Genomic DNA, 20,661 nt, shown 5'->3' with positions numbered 1-20,661 from the left:
TTTATCCTCACCTGTTGTATGATTTTGTTATAGTTGCTGTTGAGAGTCAAAACAAAGGTTTGATTTGACTTAAAGGTGCTGTAGGCAGGATTCCACATCTCCGCCATCTTGCTTAGGGTTACCTAAGCAAGATGGCGATTTGACCCATCTAAGATGGCGATTTGAAACCCAGCACAGCCAATCCGGTCCTGTTTTCTCTGACATTACGCCCTTACGCAAGTTAATCCCCTCCCACAAGAACGTGCGACGAACACCCCTCGACCAATCACGGTTAGAGCCTCAGGGCTCTTCTGATTGGTCAAAGATACCTGGAGCTGTCGAGATTCCTTTTCAGCTCAGAACAGAGACAGATGGAAACGCTTTGCCCTCGCGGTAGTGCAGTTATGCTCCACTCCTAAAGGATTATCAATGGATACTCTAACATTTAATCCAAAGAAAACACAGAAAAATTAGCATTGACTAGCAAAATCCTGCCTACAGCACCTTTAAAGCTCGGGTAGACGATGTTTAAGAGCCTGCAAGATTTGAAAGTCCCACACCTCAACCCATCCCCCCTAAGCTCCTCCTACTCCAATCAGTGCTTGGCCCAATGCCACACCCCCACAAACGTGACCGCGCCGTGTCCGTCCTCTTTTACCCGGACATGTCCACTTTTTACGTCCTGTCCGGGGCGTCCGGGCGGGTTTTTGTAAATTCAAGGAAATGTCCGGGGTTCATGTTTCTCATAGCACATAAACGTAAATTGACCAGCGCTTTGCACAGTACTTTGATACTTTGTTGCACGACGTAATTACCGAGAGAGGGCCTTGTGAGCCGATCTGCGCCACCGCTCACACGCACGCACGCACGCACGCACGCACACAGATGGACCGGAGCAGACGGGGCTGGTCAGACAGCGGAGCACGGCATCTGATTGGTTTCTTAAGAGCGGTCCGCGCCTCACGATTGATCGGAGTTTTTACACTCCTTTGGCCGCTACAGTTGTCAGATTTTTTCCGCACCTTTTTCCGGAGCATTTCACTCAGTATGACAAGAAGTGCTTTTGGACAACATCGCCTACCCTAGCTTTAATCTTCACATTTGCAGCATCTTGTCTGTGTTTCTGACCAGGTGGAGCACATCGCCTCCCTCCACGGTCACAGTGGAGCCGTTCAAGGTTTTGTTCTGAGGGAGGAATTCAACGAAATCATCACAGTGTCTGGAGATCGCTCAGTTCGCATGTGGGCATCGGGTCGAGGTACAGATCAGCTGATCATCCAAACTGTGTTCATGTGACACTTCTCATGCAGGTTGGGATCATTTTTATTGACATAGAAGCAGTGTTGAGCAAGTTACTTTTAAAACTGATTTTATAGTTGCTATTTACTTAAAAAAAGTAACTGATTTAGTAACTGAGTTATAATATTTCAAATGTATCTAATTAGTAGGCAAACTACGTGTTGCATTTCTTGAAAAAGAATCTGTTTAAATTTGTCAAAGAATTTTTATCCCCTCTTAATGGAACAATACGATGCATGTTCAATTATTTATGATAAAACTGAATTTAGGACTAATGAAATAAAGGGACACTTGACAGGATAAATTAAAAGCAGGAAATGCTAGATTAATGTAAATTATTCAAATGTTGCTGAGACAAAACACCAATCAAATTTGATTTCTATGTGTAGAGAGCTTTTCTTCATCTATAGTTAATAGATGTATGTACTTCCATTTAAAGTGCTGCATTTGAATGTCCAGGAAAATAAAAAAACCTCAATTTTTTGAAAAAAATCTCACAAGTGTAGATGTACAGATGCAAATTGTTCAGCTGCAGCAAAGTTAGATGTGTACAGTTCCCTCTTCAGCTCTCTGGTGTCATGTCGGACTCATTTTAAAAACCATATTATCCCCTTTCTGGACAGACTATCCTAAGGACCAGAAGAACTCGGTTGCAGTTATGAGCTACTCTGAAAATGGTGAAATGTTTGTTGCTGGTTATGAGTCCGGTTTGGTGGAGGTGTGGCGTCACCACGCCATTATTACCCACAAACAGGTGAGTATTTCCACGAGAAAGGTTATCGATGCAGACATATGTTTTCATGTTGAAGTGAACCAGATGAATGTTTGTGTCAGGTGTCCGACTCCCCCATCACAGCAGCCTGCTTCATGCCCAAAGACCAGCTAGCTATTAGCAACAAGACATCGCTGCAGGTTGATGTTTGGGAGATGATGTGGAATGAAGAACACAACAAGGCCAGGTAAATATCAGAGTTCTGATATCTCTCTTCTTTGTAGTCAATCTAATCTTACTCTAAAACCTTTCTTTACCTAAAAATGATGATAGCTTTAGTTATCAGAGCCTTTCTTTTTGTTCAGGTGGTGATAGAAGGCTAAATAATTGTTTATTTTCACCAAATACTATTTGCAGTTTCCATATTGTCCATTTTAGTCAGATTGTTGAACCCACATCTGTAGTTTTTGTTGTTTGTTTCTCGTAAAGTCTAAAATTAACATTGAGGCACTTCTACATTATTTCCACCTTTCTTTGTGACGTTCAAACATTGCTCTCCTGTAGTCCCATACTGTCACAGCAACGACCAGTGGAAGAGAAAGTTACATTCCTGAAATGACCCTTTTATTCCTGTTCTTTCTCCTGACAAGATTTACCAGGTTTACTCCTCGTTACCTCCATTTTATCCAAAAATAATCCAAAATCTAAAAAAAAAAAAAATTTTCAAACTGGAGCTTTTTGCTGATATAACTCGTGTCAGTGAACCTTCTTGATTTCTGTTCAAGCATTCAGTCACAAACTTGCTGCATCAACTGGTTACACATATAATCAAAATAGGTCTATTTGCTCTGAGTGTAATTGCAGCCCTCCCCCCTGAAGTGCCACTTTAATGTGGTCGGGGAGTTTGAGTGCCTGCATGAGCCCAGGAGCTGGGGCTTTATTCCCCTGGTAGGGTCTGTCACGGCCCCTGGGTGACGGGCCAGACTGAGCAGCTCAAAAGGCCCTACAAGCAGAATCATAACAAGGACCGCGGCGTCACCTGGCATGGCGCAGCCAGGGCTACACCCCGGAGCTACACCCCCGAGCTACACCCCGGAGCTACACCCTGGAGCTACACCCTGGAGCTACACCCCTGAGCTACACCCCCGAGCTACACCCCGGAGCTACACCCCCGAGCTACACCCCCGAGCTACACCCCGGAGCTACACCCCGGAGCTACACCCCCGAGCTACACCCCGGAGCTACACCCCCGAGCTACACCCCGGAGCTACACCCCGGAGCTACACCACGGAGCTACACCCCGGAGCTACACCCCCGAGCTACACCCCTGAGCTACACCCCGGGCTGAGGTTTGAATGCGAGTGCAGCCAGGCTCAGCCAGAACAGACGACGTGGGCCCAACCGCCAGTGGACTCATCACCCGCTGGAGGAACCGCCTACTGGCCGGGTCTAGTGTGGATTGAGTGGCAGCTCACAGCAGGGTGCACGGCGACCTGATCCCTGGACACAGAGACTGGCTCTTGGAACATGGACTGCCACCTTGTTGAGGAAGAAGGAGCCTGGGATTGTGAAGAGGGTTGAGAGGTACTGACTAGATAGAGTCAGGCTCAGGTCCACACAGCCGGGGCTCTGGAAGCCAGCCCGTCAGGAGGAGCTGGACTCTCCACTTCTTCGGCATTGCCCACGGTGAGCGAGAGGGTTGTGACCCTGCGCCTTCGGCCATGAAGGACTACCGGTTGGTCTCAAAGAAATTCTGGCAACCCGTCCGGTGCCACAGGAGGGGACAGCAGGTCTCCACCAACACTGTTGACCAGAGGCGGGGCGTGCCAACAGGCAAACCAGGCAATTGCCTGGGGCCCCGGCTTTTAGGGGGCCCCGCAAGGAGGCCCCTGAGAGACTGGGTACCCCAAGTGCTAATACATGTACTGCACAGAAACGACAACAATCGACATTTATGATGCAATTATGAAACAACGACGTAGCAAACCCCCTTGGGGGGGCCCCGCACGGCCCTATCAGCCTTCAGCGCTGTCTGCGTCAATCAGGCGAGCCGCAAGGTTTATTGTATCATATAATTATTGATAAGCCAGGGCTTTCAAGGACTTCTGTTGGTCCCTGGGTCTAACAGAAGAGATTCAGGGTTCTCTAAGTTTTTCAGTATACATATTATAGCTGGGCCGTTAACGGCGGTAACGTGCTGCGTTACCACGAGACTCTTAGAGCGCGAGAAAAAAAAATGTCGCCGTTATCATTGCTTTTCAAAGTTGGGTCTGGGAGCTGCGTCTACACATGCAAGCTATGCAATTCACTTCTATATATTTTAGTGTGGATGTATGCCTGGCCCAGCCTGGCTGAATAACGCTATGGGGGGTGAACAAGCCGAACCTGTCCTGCACTGCGAGAGCAAAGAATTTTTTTTTTTCGGTGTGCACGGATGGGGGGCCCGATGAATTTTTTTGCTTGGAGCCCCCAAGGACCCTTGCCCCACCACTGCTGTTGACAGTGAAGGTGGGGAGCCGCTGACCTCACCTGGGAGTATTATTGGATGGTAGAAGAAATACTTTGAGGATCATTTCAATCCTGAGTTCACCCCGAGTACCTTCAGTCTCCGGATGTTCAGGGACTGTCTTGGTCGACGCGGCTCTGTAACATCACATGGTGGTCAGGGACAGTGCCTCTGGACTGGCAGACTGGGTGGTGGTTCCCCCTTTTTTAAAGGGGACTGGAGAGTGCCTGCCAACACTAGGGGGATCACACTCCTCAGCCTCCCAGGGAAAGTCTATTCCAGGGTACTGGAGGGAAAGAATCGACCGGTAGTTGAACCTCGGGAGGAACGATGCAGTTTTCTTCCCTTGAAGCGACAGAGATGATGATCAGCACCTCCAAATCCAAGGCCATGGTCAGGATTTGTTTTCCCTCTCCTGGTCGGTAGAGAGACCCTGTCCCAAGTGGAGGGGTTCAAGTATCTCAGGGTCTTGTTCATAACTGGGGGGAGGATGGAGCGTGAGCTTGACACATGGATCGGTGCAGCATCTTGCGTTCTGGGCGTCTGTGTGAAGTTGGTCTCTTTGTTCTTTGTTCTGTGTTTGTTCCTTGCAGCCTGGTGAAGGCGACCTCCTACAAAGTGAAAGAGGAAGTGCAGCACCTCTTCTACTGCTCAGCCCTGCTGGGGGTGTCCTGCTATGGAAGGATATTCGAAGTCTCACTTGACATGAGCAATATGTGGGAAAGTGTGATCACAAAGTGAGTTTATATCCGTATGTTTCATATATTGTAACCTAATCACAACCTTTTAGCTTTTGAAACAGATGAAGTGTGTGTGTGTGTGTGTGTGTGTGTGTGTGTGTGTGTGTGTGTGTGTGAGAGAGAGAGAAACATTTCTGTGAAACAAGTGAAAATTCAGGGAAAACCACTGTTTGAAAGATTGTTGAATGCAGCAAATCGTCAGTAAATCCTCTTTGTTCATTTGTTATATTGGAATCCATTTTGACTAAATACTCAGCAGTTACTGAATTTTGTTCATACATTCAAGAGTTTGCACCATTAAGGAGAATCTGATCCCCTCTGTGTGTGCTTCTCATTGGAAGCTGGCACGTCACTGTTCGTATCCATGCTATAATCCGTGATGACGACAGTGGCGTGTGGCTGCTCGGTGAAGAAGACGGAACTGTTGTCATCGGCTTCTTGGTGAGTTTTACTTCGACTGTAACTTCTTTATGTTGTTGGTCAACCTCAAAAAATATTGATATTAATAATCGCCACTGTCTCGGGGGAATGTATTCCTGTTATGCAAGTTTTCCAATAAGGCAACCAGCTTAAATTAGACTTGCAATCAAAGGCTCCTTTACATAGTTGAAGCTTCACAAAGTTAAATTATTCTGCTTTGTGCTCCTTTTGTCTATGAGCATCTTTTCTGAATCTCCAAATCAAAAATAACGACTGTGTTTAGGGAAACATGACTTTGTCCTCTCTTGCAGTTCAGCGTGGGCTCCAAAGGAAGTCTCAGTTCAGCTTTCAGCACCGTCACCATGAAGGAGGGAGAGATATATGAGGAGGACAAGGAGGAGGAGGAGGAGCAGGAAGGTGATGAGGAGGAAGAGACAACTGATGAGAAGGAGGAGGAGGAAGAGAAGGCAAAGAAAGCAGAGGAAGATCAGAAAGATGAGGACATGGAGGATGAGGAGGAGAAGCTCTCACAACTGCAAGAAAATGAGAAGAATGAAAAGAAGGTGGAGAGTCAGGAAGAGAAGGAGGAGGAGGAATCCGGAGAGCAGGAGGAAGAGGAGGATTCTGAAGATCTGGAAGAGGAGGACTCTGGGGACCAGGAGGATAAAGAGTATGAGGAGGAGCAGATGGGGGATCTGGACGAAAAGGAGGAGGGCTGGGAGGATGAGGAGAATGAAGACTTGGAGCATCAGGAGGAAGATGAGGAAGAGCAGAACATGGCGGAGCAGCAGGAAGAGAAGAAGAATGAGGAGCAGAGCCAGGAGGAGAATGAGGATGAGGAGCAGAGCCAGGACAGAGAGGATGAAGAGGAAGAGGAGGAGGAAGATGAGCAGGAGAGGAAGGAGCTCCAGAAGGGGGAGAGCCTGATAACTGCTCTAACGAAGGACAGAGGTATTTATCTTTGACTTCAGTTTGTTGTCGTCTTCTTGTTCTCAGAAACATGAGAAGCTGAGGGGAAAACCTCCGTTCAGTTCCACGTGATCTCTGGAAGTTTCTGGATTTATCAACAAAGCATGAATGCATCACTGAAACACACAATGTCTAACCTGGTTCTTCTTGTTTTTGACAGAGTTTGTGGTGTGCGGCGACATGGAGGGAAACATGTGGTTTAATCGGCCTCCTGAGGGTTATTCATGGAGCAACAAAAAACTGGTAAGAGAAGAGTGATTCACCTCCGGAGCTCAACAAATTTTATTTATTGATTAGCCAAAAAAATCATTTACCAAGCCAAGATAAAGTATTCATGTTATCTTTTCTAGCTTGTATTCAGTGCATCTTAATTTTTTATTGGACAGTATCTGGGAGTTTCTACGCTGATTCTCACAACGTCCACAATTAACTGTTGTGCTGTGTTGAAACCTGTTTTCCTTTCCTTCATCAGATCAATTAAATGAACTTTAAAATACCAAACTTATGAGAAAAAAAGAGGAAATCATTGTAAAGTAGTGCATGTTCTTTAAGCCTAAATGTAAAATGCTTTTTTAAAGGTGCATTAAGGAGTTTTTCAACTTTAAAAATACTTATTTTCCACCATAAATATGTTACACATTTTTAATGATGTGTACAATGTGCCCTGACATATTCATTACAAGTACCTCTAACAGCGCTAAGTTGTCACTTGAAAGTTGCAGTGCCGGTCTGGCACCAGAATGTTTTTGGGGAGAATTTGAAAGGAATGACGTAATGCTCGCTCCGGCTGGTTAGGTTTCGTTTTGTCCACCATTACTCCGCCAGATGCTTAGTGAGCAACAGCTGAGCAGGATCTTCCAGAAAGTCAGAACAGACTGGCTTCTAGCACTGCCACAGCTCCACACAGACTCCACCAGGTAGAAGAAACTTAAATCTTACTCGAGCGCTACTAAACGAGCGAGGGAGGAGTTCCTCTCTTCCGTGCGCGCGAGCCACAGGCACGAGTTTTTCACTAAGCTGCATTACGCCCAAGGCCTGCAGGGGGCGCTGTTTCGCATAAAATGTGCAAACTCCTGTGCAAACGCTGTGCACCTTAAAGGAGCACAGCGCAGTTTGCTCGTTTTATGCGAAACACTGACCCCTGCAGGCCTTGGGCGTAACTGCAGCTGAGTGAAAAGCTCGTGTCTGTGGCTTGTGCCCATGTACGTGCACAGAAGAGGGGAATTCCTTCCTCGCTCTTTTAGCAGCGCTCGAGTAAAATGTAAGTTTCTTTTGCCTGGTGGGGTCTGTGCTGGAGCTGTGGCAGTGCTAGAAGCCGGTCTGTTCTTACTTTCTGGAAGCTCCATCCTCAGTACTGCTCAGTTGTTGCTGCTAAGCGTCTGGCGGAGTAATGGCGGACAAATCGAAACTTCAGGATTACCAGGCCAGCGGGAGCGCGCGTTACGTCATGCTCAGAGCGATTCGTACCCGAATCACTCATATTTCTGTGCCTTCAGTGCCCTGTACAGGAAAATAGGAGCGACTGCGATCTTGCAAAAATAGCTCTTGCTGCCCATCAGGCAAAGGTGAAAACTTGTGTGGGTGTGAATAATTGATAATTTAATATTTAAAACTGCGCTGTACCCCTTTAAGGTGATTTTTTTTTAAATTTCCTCTCAATCAATTAATGATATAATTGGACTGCTTAAATGTAAATTACATCACTAAAAATTCTGAAGTGCACAGAGGAGACATCTTTTGTGATAAATTTTCATGTGATAACAAATGAAACAGATGTTGTCGGGCTTTCAATTTATAAATAAGCCCTAAACTAAAAGCACTGAGTAAAATATTTCATCTTACTGTGCTGCAACAAGTCCTGTGAGTAGCTGGAATATTAGGCATGTGAGTAGATATGCAAATTAGTGACAACATTCATTTGAATTTGGAATCATACCGAACAGACAATTGGCATATTTTGCAAGAATGCCTCAGAATCCAAACATTGGGTGAAAATTCTCATGGAATTTGTTGCATTTTGCAGAACAATCAGTCGAGATTTGCACTGAGACATCCTGACCACACGTGACAGCCCAGTGGGTTTTATTGTTCAGATTACTGATGTTTATTGATGGGGATGTTTCTTTTATTGTCAGGTTCACAGTGACAGGATCACTCAGCTGAGACTGACTGACACCACCATCATCTCTGCTTCCCTCGACCGCACAGTGAAGCTGTGGGACCGCAGCTCCAAGAAACAGGTACTTCATCACCGTCCTGCAACAAGAGAGCTGTTATTGTCCAGAGGTACAACATGCAGCGAAATGTGTGCAAATGCAGATTAAGGAAGTGAAGTAAATGAACAGGAATTCAGTTACCTCTGAATCAACAAATCAAATCAAATTAAACCATTTTCTACTCAAGTTTCATAAAGGTAAATACCTCAAAAATAACATTACCCTGTGTGTGAATTCTTCCTTTAGGTGGGCATGTTTGTGTGTGAAGGGCCTGTTCTGGTTTTGGAAGTAAATCCAGCAAAACCCACTGAGCTGATCTGCGGTGATGGATACGGCCTGGTCTACATTCTCTCCTGGAAAGAGTGATCGTCTCTACTTTACACACCAATCAATCAATCAGTCAATGAATAATACTTAAATGCAGCTGAGTCTGAAAAGCTGAGTCAGAAATAGAGCCTGTTTTTCTTTAAATGCCAGGAAATGCATTGTTGAGGCTACTTTCTTTCCACTCCTGGATTACCGTGAAGTTGTTCATATGAAGCTCACTCCCTCCATCATGAAGGTGCTCTGCCCCTGCAACCTGGATCACACTTCAGCAGGAACCGAAGCTGCACATGTTCCAAACTGCTTCTCTACTTGCACTTACTACTTGCACTAATTTTAAGATTTTATGTTAATTGTTTTCCATAATTAGTTTCAGATAATTGTCTTGTTCGATGAATTTGTAAAGAAAAACTAACATGAAATGTTGCACTGACCTTGTATCAGAGGTGATAACTCTTAACTGCTGCCTGTAGTGAGAGGAAGAGAACTGAAATGCTGCACTAAACATGGAGTAGAGGCAGAAGCACCAGACTTCTGAACTAACCAAAGAATATTTGTCATATTTTCTTTCTTTTTGCTTTTGACAGTGGCGACTGTGCAATAAATGTTGTGAAGGTATCTGCAGGGATTTATTCTGCTTTATGTTTACATTCAGAATCATGAGGTACTTGCCAGTGTATGAATCAAGCCTAAAGTTTTATGAGTTGAGTTAATTGATGGTTTTGAGAATGTATCTATTGTGACACAATGAAGTGGAACAAATATAATTATCAAATATGTTTTATTTTTCAAATCGTTCAATAAAGTCACTAAAGCACTACTTTGTTGTTGTTTATTTTTGATTAACCGGAATTATTCCATATTTTAATGAGCAGAGTTTGCATGGACAGTGAAATCTAAACTAACCTGAGTTGCATAACATGAAACATATGATGATCACTATTTTATGAAGACTTTAACTTTTATCAAGCTCATATTTGTTATTTTTAAAATGTCAATAAAAGCCCCCTGCTCTCTCAACAGGCACAATTCATCCCTGTTCAGTTATTTGTGGTGTTTATATATTTCTTGGCTTTTGTGGTCGTTTATCACTTTAATTTTCCTAATTAGCTTGGTGGTTTGGCTTTCTGGATTGTAGGTTCTTGCAGGTCGGTTTTGTTTTTAGTGAAAGTCACTCTGTGGCTGCGCTGGAAAAGTACAGTAATGTGTGATTATACGTTTGATTCGTTATCAGAGGCGCTCGTCTCCGTTATTACGGTAAAAAAGTACACAGTCCAGACTGACCAATCAGCGCGCGAAGCTGCTCCGGTGAGTCGTTTACAGGAAGTGAGCGAGGTGGGATATTTTCGTCGCTGTTTCACACAGAGATACGGTAAAAACTTTCTGAATGAAGAGTCTCCTCTCCGCTGAGGAGGAGAACTTGGGGGGTTTCCGGTGAGTTTTCAGCGCGCAGCTCGTGACTTATCCAACCACGCCTGAATGAAAAACTCTGGAGTCATTACAATCCTAAACACAGGCACCGAATGAAGCTTGGTCTGCGGTAGATGTTGCCGGAAGTACACTTCATTCATGGACGCTACTTTTACTTTTACCTGTCTATTACAGTCTGGTAAAGTTGGCATGATACTCACAGATTCAGACTGACGTTCTCAATAACTCTTTAACAAAACGTCAGTAACACACAAAGGGCGCCTCCGTCCCGTCGCTGTGAGATGGCCTGTATGCTGTAACATTTTGATTAAAAGTATTTGTCTTTCACGCAGCAGAAACATTGATTTCTATGAGCAGCCGGCTGTGCTGCGGTGTTAAGGGACCGTCTGCAAATTACAAGACGCTGCAACAATGAAGACAAATACTACAAAGTTATACTTTTCAATAACTTCTCTGGTGACAGGTTTCACTCTTCTACTGTACACTACATAGTTATTAATATTTTTTAGTCACATGAGTAAACTTATTATTGTTATCTGTCCCTCTTGGGCCTTAATAATACACCAAAAATGTACACCTGGGAGCATTTTGTTTTTTTTAGTGTTTCTCCATCACTGTCTTGTGTCTTGATGTTTATTTCAGTGCACGATAATCCGTGTATCATTCGTTCAATTGATATTCAATTAAGAATCAAAAAACAAAATATTGAAAAATGAGTCGTTTTTCCTTTTTTCGTTTTTAAAATGAAAACAAATAAATGAAAATTGGTTTGTTTTTCAATATCCCGTTTGTTAAGACAGATCAAATAAAGGAAAGTTGAAATGCGGCCACAGAGCAGACTTTAATGTGATTTTTCAATTTCTTCGATCTCCGTGACCCGGAAGTTCTATCGTCTGTGTTTTGGTTTTTGTCGGCGGGAAGGTGGGCGGGTCACGGAACCCTGTGGGTCAGTTTAAGGCCAGCACACACTACTATACACTACTACAGAAGGATCAGGCCGAATTTTGCCCCGATCTTCTCCTCCCGACCGAAGCCGACAAGGTCCGACTGTCGGGAGTATGATAATGATCTCGGGTCTGATCTTCGTGTAGTGTTCCGGGGGTTCAGAGAGATGTTTTCCAGTCGGAGCCTCTCGGGAGGCGTCGGAAGGGGAGATCGTAAATAATGAACATGTTTAATATTTCTGATGCAAATCCTGTGGTGCATGGAGCTCTGAGAGGCGCTGATCAGCTCCGAGCAGACCTGTCCACTCCCTCGAAATAAAGCTTCCTGATTGGCTGGTGCTGCTGCTTAAAAAAAAGTCCCCTCACAGCTGTCAGAGATGGAGACATATGTGAAATATATTCACTATATGACAGTGAAAGAGAAAAGTCAGAACTCCTAAACTCAGCAGTGAAGAAAGTGATGGTTAATCCTCAATAACTGGATCGCTCCAGGATTAACTGGATTTCCTCCATTCAGACCCAAACTCTGATCTGCTCATTCATCTGCATCGCCAGTCCTGCAATAATCCCGATGTTTGAATTCATGTCCACTATTAACCATCATGGAAAAAAAAAAAAAACAACAACTTTCCCTGCCTTCAGAGAGACGAGCGACGCATAATGAAATTTACCTAATCGCTTAAGAGCAGTAGCAGACTCTGACAAAGCTACTTTTTTAGATCACCAAATATCTTAAATCATTCTTTTTGTCCCCAGATTGGATAGTTTACACCAGAATAAAACCTCGTTGAGCTTTGATTAGGTAAATTTCATCATGCGTCGCTCTTCTCTCTGAAGGCACGGAGTCAGGATATTAAAGTTGTTTTTTTTTTTTTTTCATTTATTTTTTTCCTCATTCTTCCGTGATGGTTAATGTAGGACTTGCAATGCAGATCAGAGTTTGGGTCTGAATGGAGGAAATCCAGTTTATCCTGGAGCGATCCAGTTATTGAGGATTAACCATCACTTTCTTCACTGCTGAGTTTAGGAGTTCTGACTTTTCTCTTTCACTGTCATATAGTGAATATATTTCACATATGTCTCCATCTCTGACAGCTGAGAGGGGATTTTTTTAAGCAGCAGCACCAGCCAATCAGGAAGCTTTATTTCGAGGGTGTGGACAGCTCTACTCGGAGCTGATCAGCGCCTCTCAGAGCTCCACACTCCACAGGATTTGCGATCAGAAATATTAAACATGTTCATTATCTACGATCTCCCCTTCCGACGCCTCCTGAGAGGCTCCGACTGGAAAACATCTCTCTGAACCCCCGGAACACTACACGAAGATCGGACCCGAACTCATTAGCATACTCCCGGACCTTGTCTTCGGTAGGGAGGAGAAAATCGGGGCAAAATTCGGCCTGATCCTTATGTAGTGTGTGCTGGACTACAGGTTGACGTGACCCGCCCACGTTTCCCGCCGGCAAAAACCAAAACACAGACGATAGAACTTCCGGGTCACGGAGATCGAAGAAATTGAAAAATCACATTAAAGTCTGCTCTGTGGCCGCATTTCATCTTTCCTTTATTTGATCTGTCTTAACAAACGGGATATTGAAAAACAAACCAATTTTCATTTATTTGTTTTCATTTTAAAAACGAAAAAAGGAAAAACGACTCATTTTTCAATATTTTGTTTTTTGATTCTTAATTGAATATCAAATGAACGAATGATACACGGATTCACGATCCTCTGACTTTCCCAATGCTTCTTTTCATGATCTGCTGTCAGCTCTTGGTTATTTGCAGGCTTTGTTCTCCTCTGCAGCACACCCTTATTAAAGGGCACAATGCTTGTTCAAACAGTAGAAAAAAACAGCAAGGCTGAGTGGCTGCTTGACAAAGTTACTTGTTGAGAAATACAATCACTAACTTACTCAAAATACCACAAAATTAAAGTAATGTGTGAGATTACTTCTAGGTAATATGGTTTACTTTATTACCAGAGATAAAGACAAGAGAGTAAAGGAGATTTGTCACTTGCTCAGTGTATTTCTTTTGAGAAACATTTTGCCTTGAAAAGCTAGAGTATTCTTGAATTCTGTGTCACTGTATTGAATTTTAGAAAAAACAAGAATAAAACCATGATTTTGTTCATGAGCTTTGCACTGGAAAAATCTTGGCCTGTGCTACATGCTGCCAGAAGTACACTTCCTGCATGCATGTTACATTTATTTTACCCATTTATTGCCTTCCCTCATCATCGGCGCTCTAGTCACATGAGTAAAGGTTATTGCTTTATGATTTTTTTCCTCACTGTAAAAAAAAAACATTTTGTTTTTACAGGAAAACGCTGGCAGCTGTGGTTACCAGAGAATTCCTGTAAAATATACAGCAGCACAGTAGATAAGTTTACAGACACAATATGTAAATTGATTTACAGGAAATGAAATCACAGCTGAATTAACATAAAAAAACTATTAATTTTGCAGTACATAACTGTTATTTGTTTACAGTAGTTTGCTGTAAAATTAACAGTGAAAACATAAACCTGTTTATAAAATTTATAATAATCTCCTGTCAAAATTACACTCTATCTCAGTAATAAACACAACAGTAACTGTATAATATATGATGGTACTTCGAAAATTAGAGAATGAATATTCATTCATTTCCCAGGCCACTTTTTAGGGTCAGAGGACGAGCCAATCCCAGCTACTTCAGGCAAGGGCAGGGTTCATCAGTTTGCCACCGGGCTGACATTCACACACATTCACTGGAGGCAATTCAACAATTAACCTGGCATTAATGTTTTTGGATATGGGAGCCGGACATCCAACACACACACAGCGAGATCATACAAACTCCACACAGGAAGGCCACGAGCCCCAACCAGTATTTGAACCTGGGACCTTCTTGCTGTGAGGCAAGAGTGCTAACCACTGCGCTACCGTGCGGCCTGTCACAGTTTTAGCTAGCTGTTTTAGGATACGCTCGTGCATTGTACACGCTCCCCTTGCACTCCAAACAGTCGATCGATACCATTAAATAACAACGGCTGATGTTATGTCATCGTGAAATATCAGTTTTCTTTAAATCAGCAATATCTGGACCATATTTTGAACATGTTTTTTCTGTAGAAATGACAGTGTATATCATGCGGAATGATTAATGGTTTTCTCCTGAACACATCAGTGGAATCTGTGATTTATACTGAATAATACTGCAGATTTTAGGCTTATAATCCACTTTTGTCTTTATGGTATTTTCTCATACATTTTACAATTGTTTGAAGAAATCACAGTAAAATTGTGTTTTTTTAACATATTGCACCCGTAAAATTACAGTTGTGCACCGTTTCTTGATTTACAGAAATTCAGTTTATTTACTACGGTGATACACAGTTTTTGAATTGACGGTGCTTTGCTGTTGCTTTTTGACAGTTTTCACTGTATTTTTTACAGACGTTTTTTACAGTGCTGTTCGAGGCCTTAATACATTAAAATCTACACTTTGTAACATTTAGGCTTTTTAATGTGGTCGTCCATGTCTCATGTCTCTCTTGATGTTGTTTATTTCAATGCTTGATACTTTGAGTTTGCTTCTTTTTATGATCTGCTGTCGGCTCTTGATTATTTGCAGACTTTGCTCTCTTGTGCAGCACACCCTGAACCTCCTCAGACCTGAACTCTTGCATGACATGCATTTGTAGCTTCTCTTTGCTTTTTCTGTTGTATTGTATTTCGTGGAGTCATGCATCCAGCTTGTAGGTTCCTGCCCCTGGTGCTCCCCCTCCCCACCCCCCCTCAGTAATTTCACCACTGTTGCCTTCACAGCCCACATCTTCTCCAGCTGCTCTTTCAGCCCTTGGTGTTTCTTCAGCGGTTCCTGTTCCTTCTTTCTGATGTTCTGCCACTGGGGATTGCTCCATTCATCACTACTGCTCTCTTCTCATGTACAGTGGATTTTAAAAGTCGACACACTCCTGTTGAAATACGAGGTTTTCGTGACGTAAAAAGGTAACAGCGACACAAATAATTTCACAACTGTTTCCACCTTTAATGTGACCTATAACCTTTGAGACGCAATTGAAAAAAAACTGAGTCCGTCCAAAATTGATGATAAGACGAGAAGAAAACTTGTCCGGGAGGCTGCCGAGAGGCCAACAGCAACACTGAAGGAGCTGCAGGAATCTCTGGCCAGTACTGGCTGTGTCATACATGTGACAACAATCTCCCGTCTTCTTCATGTGTCTGGGCTATGGGGCGGGGCGGCAAGACGGAAGCCTCATCTTACAAAGACAAACATCCAAGCCCGGCTTCATTTTGCAAGAAGACATCTGAAATCTCCCAAACATGTGGGAAAATGTGTTCTGGTCTGATGAAACCAAGGTTACACTTTTTGGACAGAATTCCAAAAGGCACATTTGGCACAAAAACAATGCTGCACATCACCAAAATAACACCATTAGCTACAGTGAAGCACGGTGGTGGCAGCATCATGGTTTGGGGCTGGAACTGGGGTGAGGGTGGATGGAATTATGAACAGTTCAGAATACCAGTCAGTGTTGGCACAAAACCTTCGGCCTTCTGTTAGAAAGCTGAAGATGAAGAGGAACTTCATCTTTCAGCACAGCAACGACCCAAAGCACACATCAAAATCAACAAAAGAATAAGATGAAGGCTTTGGAATGGCCCAGCCACAGTCCAGACGTCAGCCCCATCGAGCATCTCTGGGCTGATCTGAAGAGGGCTGTGCACAGGAGATGTCCCCGCAATCTGTCAGATTTGCAGTGGTTTCGCAAAAAAGAGTGGGCAAATATTGCCACTTCTGGATGTGCCACACTGATAGGCTCCTACCTGAAAAGACTGAGCGCTGGAATAAAAGCGAAAGATGCTGCAGGAACGTATTACTTGTGTGTGTGGTGTGCATATTTATGCAACCAGGTTTTTTCAGTTTATTATTTTATATTTTCGCCTTTTAAAGATTTCAGTTTCTTTTTCAATTGTGTCGTACATCAGGAAAACCTGGCATTTCAACAGGGGTGTGCTACTTTTTATATCCACTGTATCTCCTCCACCACTGTCGGGCTGATGGGCCATCACCAGTTAGTCTGAATCTTGAAGGATCTTGTCTTGGTTGTTCTCCATCTACTCTGGGATCTCCAGTCCGTGCTCACCACAGATGTTTCTGTATACTCTGCCTCAACCTGGTTCTGGCGTTCCATGTCTGCCTTTCCTGCCAGCATCTGGCCCCCTGCTGTGATGTGCTGTGCTGTTTCAGAGACAGTCTGGTCCTGGGACCTGAGAACAGGGAATTACATCGTCCTACTCTGGAGGGAATAAATGCATAGATTCATTTTTTTGGTGTCATTTTGGGTCAACATGTTCGTAATTTTAGAAATTTTACACAGGTGAAACAAAGAGGTCCTGCACACCTGTTTAATGTGGGAGTTGAAGAATAAGCCTTGGTCAAGGGTCACTCCCAGGTTAATCAGTGTTACTGGAGGTTAGTTCAGGTGCACACAATTACAACTCATCCAGATTTTTATGTCTTTAAGACAAGTTTCAAGTTTGACGAGTTGATCAGTGTCCACTGGCTTCATGGATAAGTACATTTGTGTATCTACATAACAATGGAAGTTAATGGAGTGTTTCCTGAGGATGTTTCCTACAGGAAGCATGGAGAATGTGAAGAGTACAGGTTGTTGTTTCTGGTTTTACAGTCTTGTGCAATTGCCCTGTCGACCAGTAACTGGTGCTTGGTTCCTCTGCTGTTACTGCCAATGCCTTTCTGGGCTCTGCTCATGGATTGCTGTATGTGCCTGTTCATCTTCACTGTCGTTACTGTCGCTACTCATGCGACAGTAACTCATGATTAGATCATAATTATAATTCATCAAGTTTAGACTATAGTAATTCTCTTTTTGCATGTTTTTAACACAACTGTTCTTTACAAACTCCGAACCGTACAAAACTCTGCAGCAAGACTACTGACAGGTTCGCCCAAAACATCCCACATTACCCCTGTTCTGTCTGGTCTTCACTGGCTCCCTGTCAAGTCTCAGATTGACTTCAAAATTTTCGTTCTGACGTTCTGAGCATTACTTGATGAGGCCCCCACTATATTATGGATTTCTTGTGCCCCCACTCCCCACAACAAACCCTCCGGTCTTTAGAAACTTCTAAAGGTCCCAATGACGCAGTTTAAAACCTGGGGAGACCGATCCTTTCAGGCTGTTGCCCCGAGACTCTGGAACCGCTCCCCCTGTCTCTCCAAATGGCTGAATCTGTGGACTCCTTCAAAAAGAACTCAGAGTCTTCTATTTAGAACAGCTTTTGGCTGAATATTCACCAAATACAACTGTGATTTGTATGACTGTATGTATGGTCTTTTACTGTGTTCTGTACAGGACTTTTTGATTTCAAATGTGAAAAGCGTGATTTAAATAAACTTTACTTACCTTACACCCATCTTGAAGTTGCATTCATGGACCGTACTTCGCCGTGACATGGTTTCAGGTCTTTTCAGTTTTTCGTCTCATCTCTGGCAGATGTCTTCTGGCTCTACAGCATGAACAGCAGACATCATCAATTCCAGTTTTGTCATATTCCACTTCACCAAGCAAATATTGGTGGTAACTTGTCCTGAGGGACCTCCTCTGTCTGTTTTTTTTTTTTTTCATTTTTCTGTCAGATGGTAGCTTCTACACTGCTGCAGTCACCAGATTCTTCATAACTGAACCAATTTGATACGTCTGCTTCATGTGAAAAATCAATCCGTAAACATCTGTATTCACTGATGTCTGACAAATCTTCCAACATGATGAGAAAAATTAAATAAAAATGTGTTGCACTCTTTTGCCATCATTAATGTCCTTCTTTGTAGACATGAGGCATTTGTCAAGTTTGTGCTCGACATAACCCAAAATGTGATGTTCACATATGTGGATGGATGGTTCTCGGAGGTCAAATGTTGAAAGAACAAAATGAAGTGCAAAGCCCAGGAGCTCCGTATGTGTGTGGATTATGGGATGTATGCGTGGCTCACTGATTGATGTCTTTCCCTGCAGAGATGAAGGCGTTGACTGTGCAGCAGCCAGACGTTGCTCCTGGACAGCAACCGCAGCAGACATCATGTGGGAGAAGCTTGACTTCTAACTATTCTCCTCCAAATCTTGAGAATAAGTACTTAGCCCAGGCCTCAGTGATGAAGCCCGAGTCTTTCTCCCCACTCGTCAATGTGGCTCTACAGCCCACTGCTTGCCCCTCTCTTCAGCCCTCTGCTCTGTCTTCTACCTCATCCTCTCTTCTTTCCACCTCTGCATTGGCATCCTCCCTCTCCTCACCCCTCCTCAGTACCCAGAACAAGTTCTTAACCACACATTCCCTTCGTCCCTCTTTCTCTCTGACCTCCCCCATCACCACCGACACTCTGCTCACCACCACAATGACCAGTGGTGCTTTGATCAGTCGCTTTGCGCAGCCTGTTTCATTTCTCCCTCAAGTTCTGGGCAAAGAAAGGAAAGATGCTGATGGAGAAGAAGAAAGAGAGGAAACACCCGATGTGATGGAGTCGTCTTTTGAAGAAACAAGTGAGGTGTGTTAAAGCTTCATCCTTTTACAAGTTGTCATTTTATGTTTTGGACAAACCTGATAATTTCACCTTTTGTGCATCAGCAGAGTTTAGAGACACATGATGTGTTGTCTCAAGAAGAGACGATGGTGGAGGAGACTGATGCTCCAGGAGCTGAGAAGTTACAGGCCTCTGACACTCCGTTAGAGGATGAGGACTATGAGGACATTGAGATGGACCTAGAAGATACATTTCCAGAGCTTGATGGAGGAAATAAAAATGCTGAAGAGGAGCTTCAGAACCAAAAAGTACTACACTTATTTAACACACAGAATGTGCACACCTTTGTATCTGATTCATTCCTTAAACTGTGACATTCAAAACTCTGTCTCAAACTGCATTTAACGGTGGTCTAATCATTTAAAAATGCAATAATACAAATCAACATAAAAAAGAATATATAAGTCATATTTGATCCAAACACATCTCGAACACCAGTGTGATTGACATGTTGGAGGACCAATAGTTGAGATTCACGTCCCGGAATTCATAGGCTGAGAACATCGTCCACTATACCTTCAAGAAAAGCTTGATTTCAAACATGACACTTAGTTTGTGTTTTTTTTTTTTCCTTCCTCAGTATCTCCTGCTGAATGCTGTGAGTTCTTCTCTGGTTATGAGCGCCGTACCTCCGGGCCAGAAGACCTGGAAATCAAAGGAAAATGTTTGGCGTAAGATCCTAAAGCTCGTAAAGGACATTTCTTCCAAAGACCCAGAGTTTATTCTGAAGGCATGTATTGGTTTTCATTCAATTTTTAAGACTATGATCACTTCCTATGACTGGTCCATTCATGAGTGATTCCTATCACCTCCTATAACTTCCTAATCAGGTAAACAAAACAGCCCACAAAAAACTTGGTGCAGTGCCAGCAGATCACTGTGTGATGCTATATATTAGCCTCTGGAGGTTCTGTTGGATTACATTCAGGGCCATTTCCAAGGGGCGCTCACACGGTTTGTCGTTGCATTTTATTCATGACAGTCGTTGTCTTGGGGCCCCAGGCCAGCAGGGGGCCCCAGGAAATTGCCTGGTTTGAAGAGATACTGAGGGGTGCTCACACGGAACACGGAGCGTTTAAAGAAAGATTTTTTTTTTATTATTTTTTTTTTTCTCCATTATATTTGCCCTGGGTCCGCAGCGAGGTGTGCCGCGGTCCGGTCGTGGACCGCGGTCCGCTAATTGAGGAACCCGGGTATAGAGTTTGCACATTGTCCCTCTGCATGGGTTGATTGAGGGTGCTATGATTTCCTCACGAAGACCAAAGACATCATCAGAGTTCAGCTGGTGACTGTTGGCTCCAACACTTCATGTTGTAAAAAGAGATATAGAAGCTGTATGCATGCTTTATTGGGATTTTAAATGTGTGACTCTCTTTAGTTTGCCGTTTTGTCAACAAACAAAAGCATATAATTTATGCCTGTTTACTATTTTTTTATTTTTTTCTGGAGCACTGTTGTTCATACATTCCTTCAATCCATACATCTTCTGTACAGCTTTGCAAGTTGA

General features: G+C 43.5%; 2 protein-coding genes across 5 annotated transcripts in view; both read left to right on the top strand.

Annotated features, from left to right (window-relative positions):
* The window catches only part of LOC115404926 (telomerase protein component 1-like), a 56,370-nt gene extending 46,385 nt beyond the window's left edge, over positions 1-9,985 (top strand). For all 3 annotated transcript variants that reach the window (XM_030114283.1, XM_030114281.1, XM_030114282.1), the window contains 9 exons: positions 1,111-1,237; positions 1,902-2,032; positions 2,113-2,237; positions 5,090-5,233; positions 5,578-5,677; positions 5,968-6,607; positions 6,786-6,868; positions 8,761-8,865; positions 9,088-9,985. In XM_030114283.1, the coding sequence (XP_029970143.1) occupies positions 1,111-1,237; positions 1,902-2,032; positions 2,113-2,237; positions 5,090-5,233; positions 5,578-5,677; positions 5,968-6,607; positions 6,786-6,868; positions 8,761-8,865; positions 9,088-9,207 (1,575 nt within the window). In that variant the 3' untranslated portion in view covers positions 9,208-9,985. The remainder of the gene's footprint in view (positions 1-1,110; positions 1,238-1,901; positions 2,033-2,112; positions 2,238-5,089; positions 5,234-5,577; positions 5,678-5,967; positions 6,608-6,785; positions 6,869-8,760; positions 8,866-9,087) is intronic.
* A 520-nt stretch (positions 9,986-10,505) lies between these two features.
* The window catches only part of LOC115404927 (telomerase protein component 1-like), a 59,997-nt gene continuing 49,841 nt past the window's right edge, over positions 10,506-20,661 (top strand). The window contains exons 1-4 of one of the 2 annotated variants that reach the window (XM_030114285.1): positions 10,506-10,599; positions 18,592-19,118; positions 19,202-19,402; positions 19,735-19,884. In XM_030114285.1, coding sequence (XP_029970145.1) covers positions 18,594-19,118; positions 19,202-19,402; positions 19,735-19,884 — 876 coding nt within the window. In that variant the 5' untranslated portion in view covers positions 10,506-10,599; positions 18,592-18,593. Of the gene's footprint in view, positions 10,600-18,591; positions 19,119-19,198; positions 19,403-19,734; positions 19,885-20,661 lie in introns of both variants that reach the window. The other variant, XM_030114284.1, reaches the window with a different exon arrangement.

The sequence above is a fragment of the Salarias fasciatus genome, chromosome 18 (genome assembly GCF_902148845.1).
Source record: "Salarias fasciatus chromosome 18, fSalaFa1.1, whole genome shotgun sequence".
NCBI lineage: Eukaryota > Metazoa > Chordata > Actinopteri > Blenniiformes > Blenniidae > Salarias > Salarias fasciatus.
The sequence above is the reverse complement of the archived record's forward strand: the minus strand, read 5'-3'. Positions and strand labels throughout refer to the sequence as shown.